The following is a 6,000-nucleotide window of genomic DNA, read 5'->3' on the forward strand; positions in this document are numbered from 1 at the left end:
TTATTAGTTGTTGTTGTTGGCTGTTGATAACCTAATAAATTTAAATTTTTCTTTGAGTAATGAGTCGGACCCTTTATCGTTTTGAGGTACTTGGTGAGCAGTGTTTTGATTTCCGGTGAATCGGTGATTGCCATTTCGAAATGGGTCAGCGGCAAATCCAGGATGACTGTGAGTGAATCGGGCGAGGATTTAGTGGCGCACAGCAGGAATCCCTTCCAGAGTTGTGGATCTTGCCAGATCTGTTTCGCCACCAACTCACGAAGCATATCGACAATGAACTGTTTGAGATGCGGGAATTTCTGGAGTGCCTGAAGCATTGTTCTCATCAGTGTCTTGGGCAGCGTAGGTTGAACTATAAGCTGTTGAATGGTTACGGCCAGTGTCTCCTGTCGGAAAACATCGGTATTCTTGATGCAGGTATCGATCGTTTGAATCACTGGGATCGTATTCTCACTGTTCATTATCAAGTGGAGGTGAACCAGTAGTTCGGATGGTGAGAGCGGTGCATGTTTCATCGACATCATCTCAACAAACTTGGCAATATCGGAAGGTGGCATAACAAAGGTTGGCAGCATCTCAATGATCTCTGACTTGTCCAAACCATTGACAACAGGCAACAAGAATTTAACATCCTTTGTTGATTTCGAAAGTGTTCTAACAGATTGAACAAATTCTTTTGATAATAATGGTTGTTCCGCTGCAGCTGTTGTTGTTGATACTTCTGAATCTGATGTTGTTGTTGTTGTTGTTGCTTTTGAAGTTGATAAACTATCAATAATTTGATAGACTAACTTTTCAGATCCAACCGGACATACTTGGATGATTTGAAGTAACGATTCGTTCGCTTGTCCAATCGAGGAAACAACAGGTCCAATCATTTCAACAATCATATCTTTGACTGCGTCTGTACATCGTGGATAGCATTCGATTACCTCGGTTAGGAGTGACGGCTTCTTGGCGCATATCGAAAAGAAAAGTTGCAGTTTGTTGTTGATGGTCGGTTTATCTTGGTTCATTGATTGGTCGTCTGGCTGCGGTAACACCGAGAGAAGTTGGTCGATGACAAACAACTCTATCTTTTGTGAGAGTGATGCGAATTTAAACAACTCTTCGCTTAGGACACGCACGGTATTCGCGCGAATGAATTCATTCGGATCGACAGCATGATTGAATAGACACTGCAGACATCGATCTCTCGAGATTGGTCGCCAGATGATCAAGCTCAGCAGTGTGTTGAGACCGAGCAGCACCAGTGTCGTATCGTTACAACAGAGTGCGATATGATCCATCAAGCCAGAGGTGATCACTGGAATCTCCAGGATAAAGTCACTCACTATCATCTGATGTTGTTTGTCGTCGTCGAATGCGTATTTCGCTTGGAGTTTCTTTACGATGTTGATGAGTAGCTGTGCGTATCGGTTGGTTTCTTCGTTGTCGTCGGCGAGTAACAACGACAGCTGATACTCATTCTGCAGCCACTGCAGTGCAAGCTCGCGTCTATTTACAAATTCCTCGAGGATATATTCGATCATCTGATTCTGGAGGAGGTGATTGGCGTTCGATTCCTTACGTTCGTTCACCGATAGTAGCCTGGCAAACAGCGATGACCACAACAGTTTCTTGCCACCTTGGATCGCTCCTTTCTCAGAGTGTTTCAATCTCTGCATCGAACGGTCAATTATATTATTGATTTGATCTGTGTTTAAAGTGGGAATCTTAAATGTTGGATTGATAGAGAATCCCTGAGTAATATCGGAAGTCGATGCTGTTGTCGTCGATGCTGTTGTCGTTGTTGTCGATGTCGTGGAAGTGGAAGTGACGCCACGCATTTCATTCGAATCGAGACCATCGGGATTATCATTGTCAGGCTTGCTAACAGCTCCAATTCCAGCATTTGCATCTTGTTCTTTGTCCTGATCCAACAACTCTTCTGACTCTAACAACTTATCCAACTCTGGTTCTTCTTGTTCTTGCTCCTCTTCATAGACATCGATTGGTTTAGCTGTAGGAGACAACAGTGTTGTTGAAGTAGATGGTTGACTTGTATCCATTGGCATTGTCATTGCTGCATTCGGTATTCCAATCGAAGAAATAGCTGAACCAACGCTATTGTTATCGATCATACCAATTGGTAGTGGAGGTGATTCACTCTTACGTCTTGGATCGTTGGTTGTCGCTGATTTAAAAGTTGGTGGTGGAATGATTGGTGTTGGTGGTGATGTCAACATGTTGTTGTTGTTGGGTGGATATGGATAGGATGTTGATGATGGTGGTGGTGAAGATAATGATTGTATTGGTTGTTGATAGGAATTTACAAATTGAAAGAGTTTGTCTGTGTTTTGATTGTGTTGTATATTTTGAAGTAAACTAAAAAATGGTGATATATTCATGTTCTCTATAATGAGATCAGCAACGAAATCAGGTCTAAGTGATTCGAGTGATGAACTTTAAGAATAGAATATTGAATCAACAATAAATAAAAAAAAGAAAGGATTTGAATTAATATAACTTCTTTCTATTTCTTTTATTTTATGATTAAAAATCATAATAAAAACATGTATACTAATATCATTTAGCATCAATCTTAAAGATGTTCTCTTCGTAATAATTGAACAGCTGTTATTGTTGTTATTGTTATTGTTGTAATACTTGTTGTTGTTATTGTTGTTGTTGTTGTTGTTGTTTAATTTTGATACATACATAACTTTTAATTGAGTTTCATTATCTAAATGAATACCTGGTTTATATATAATCGGTGATGGTATTCTATTATTGTTATTATTGATATATCCATTGTTATTTTGTTGAAATTGTTGAAATTGTTGTTGCTGTTGTTGTTGTTGTAATAAATGTTGTTGTTGTTGTTGTTGTGTTTGTTGTTGTTGAATCTGCTGTTGTTGTTGTTGTTCAGATTTCAATTTCTTCATATTATTTATATCTGGTTGTTCATTTAATCTCTTTTTCTTCTCTGGTTCACCACGATACCATCTAGATGCTTCGTCAATCTCTTTTGGCGATACATCAATACTGCTCAATGCCCTACTCAAATCCTGTACAAATGGTGATACCAATGTATTCTTTAACCTAATAGTAATAATAATAATAATCGATAATAATCAATAGTTTAGTTTTAATAAACAAATATAAACATATATAAACATAAATAATCCATCTTATTACTCACTTTAAAATAGATAAGAAACATGTCTTTATAGCATGTTTGATACTCTCATTCTGAATGGTATTGAACTTTGGTAGGTATTGCGTACACTGACTCATCTGAGGTAGTATCTGCTTCAACAAAGACAGCCGTTGCTTACAGATAGTCGTTAAACTCGTGATTAATACCATTATATTTGTGCTAGTCCTTAGTGTTAATAACAATATTGTAAATTAGTAATTAATATTATGTTATGTTATGTTATTTAGTTTGGTCTAGTGGTTAATAGCTAGCTAGTTAGTTAGTTAGTTACTTACATTGAATCTAATGATACAATATGATCTAGCAATGTGTTGAGATAGGATGTACAGTCTTTTTGAAGTTGTTGTCTGTTCAGGAGGTTGTGAACGGGTGGCACACGATCGAGTGAGAATTCTTCGTCTGAACGGTAACGTCGTTGTACCACGGTGCTACTACTCGTTCCACTAGATCCCATAGCTTCATTGCTAACAGAGTAACACAATATCAGAATCTCCAACAACTTGAAAGAATGAGCCATCGTTGAATCACTAATCGATAGAATACTACAACTTGGATCCAATATATATCTTCTCAGCTCATTGAATGAGCTCCAAACATCACCAACATCATTATTATTACTTGTCAATCTGTTTAATAATAATAATAATAATCAAACAAAATACAAACATTATTAATATATTGATAATCTTTATCATTAACAACATATATAAACATTAATATACATTAACATACGTATAAGATAATAGAGATCTAACCAAATTTGTAAAACAAAGAATAGTTCGTTTAATGACTTGTGGTGATTGACCGAGTAGATACTTTAAGATATCTTTACTCTTTATAATAACTGTTGTTGTTGTTGTTGTTGTTGTTGTTGTTTTTAAATGTAAGTTAGTTAGTTAATGATTGTAAAGTGTTAAAAAAGTAGAATACTAGTACTGATCTACTATTGATACATTACATTGAGGTTTAGATTTACAAGTTAGCTCTATGAATCCAATGATTTGTTTCTTGATTTGCACTGTGCTATCGAGTGCAAATTGAATCAAACTTGTATAGTATTCATTTAACAATGCTGTATCACGATGAGACATCAACTCAAAGGCACTGGCGAGAAGATCGATCTTCTCAGTGTCACTGGCAATCGAAGCACTATTGAGTAATGTTGCTACATCAACATCATTGTTATTTGACATTATACTTTTTTACTTTTTTATATAAAAAAAAAAAAACAAAACCTACTAAACAAAACTAAACTAAACTAAAACTAATTAGATTGTTTATGTATCTATATATAAGTATAAAATATATTTAATATTAAAACAAAAGTAATTGTTTTGTTGTTTTTTGTTTTTTTTTTTGTGGTTGCATTAAAAAGGTGTGAGGTTTGTAGTTTTTTTTTTTAAAAATTTGTCAAAGTTGATTTTCATATAACTACTAAATAGCTAGCTCTGTTCTTGACGTAATTTAATTATTATCTTAATATTGTTTTAGGAATACTTTACTTTTTAGTTACCACTTCAAAATAAAAAAAGAAAATTTATTGAAAAAGAGAAATTAAAACAGATTTTAAAGGAAACGTAATAAACTATGTAAATTTTCATTGGATGATGACAGAGCTCATTTAATCCGCTTTGTCATTAAGAATGATCTGATATCGAAGCTATTTGAACCAATAAATTTGCAATCATATCTTTTAGACTAGCAGACGATTATTGAGAAATTTTTTTTGATTAAAACAAAAAGCTCCTTTTTATGCTCTCAACAATAATATTTATTTAAGCAGTAGTATAGTATTAACACTTTTAGATAGATTTCTTTAATTTTATTGAATTTATTACAATTTGTTAAAATTCTGTATACAAATTGGAATAAGTTTAAATAAATAAAAATGATGATACCAAAAAATAAAATGTTTCACGAATTAAAGTACATATAGAATAATAGATATAAATATATAAATAAAATTATCTATAGCATTTATAATCTACCTCGCGCTCTTTTTTTCAAAAATTATTTGAATTTCAAAATTTTAATTTTTCTGTTTGAACAAAGTTTTTTTTTTTTTTTTTGGTTTTTTTTTTTTTGTTTTTGGTTCTTCAATTTTTTTTTTTTTGTTTATTGAAAAAAAGATTTTTTTTTATTTTCATTATTTTTTTTTAAATTTTTTTTCAAAAAATAGTTGGGTATCAACACACAATACTAAACTTTACTATCTCTTATAAATTGCACCACCAAAGTAATTATTTATTTTATTTTTTTTTGATTAGTATATAGACCTTTTTTTTTTTTTGATTGTTATTTTATTATCGAGATTGACGTCAACACAACATTAACATCAAACAACAAATATCAATCAATCAATCAAACAAAACAAATCATCAAGAGAAAAGAAAATATAATTAATATAATATAAAGAATATATTAAAATATAATAACTTGAAAGTAGACTTTAACTTCAAATTTCTTTTAAAAAAAAACAAAAAGATTAAAAAAAGATTAAAAAGATTAAAAAACCACAGTACATCATCAAACAACACACCAACAATCATCATCTTCTTCATTGTAATAGATAAATAATAACAATAATAATAGTTTAAAAGGTTAATTAATCTAATAGATATTTTTTTTTTTTTTACTTTTTTTTTTTGTAAAAATTAAATTTTTAGAGTATAGTAGTGTGTTCGATTTATAATAATAATATATATAGAAACAACAACAACAACTAAACAACAGCTAAACAACAACAACAAAACAACAAGCAAATAACAAAGTTATATAGAAAGAAGTAATTAGTAATA

At 32.1% G+C, this 6,000-nt stretch overlaps 1 protein-coding gene across 1 annotated transcript; it reads right to left on the bottom strand.

Annotated features, from left to right (window-relative positions):
• Positions 1-3: 3 nt before the first annotated feature.
• On the bottom strand, positions 4-4,395 carry sympk (symplekin; the record flags this gene model as incomplete). The annotated part of the gene is made up of 8 exons (XM_020574421.1): positions 4-31; positions 260-436; positions 535-1,178; positions 1,506-2,445; positions 2,701-3,084; positions 3,478-3,828; positions 3,935-4,035; positions 4,147-4,395. The coding sequence occupies 8 exons, from the start codon at positions 4,393-4,395 to the stop codon at positions 4-6; spliced, it is 2,874 nt and encodes a 957-aa protein (XP_020436493.1).
• Between the last annotated feature and the right edge of the window lie 1,605 nt (positions 4,396-6,000).

Source organism: Heterostelium album (genome assembly GCF_000004825.1).
Source record: "Heterostelium album PN500 unplaced genomic scaffold PPL_scaffold3, whole genome shotgun sequence".
NCBI lineage: Eukaryota > Evosea > Eumycetozoa > Acytosteliales > Acytosteliaceae > Heterostelium > Heterostelium album.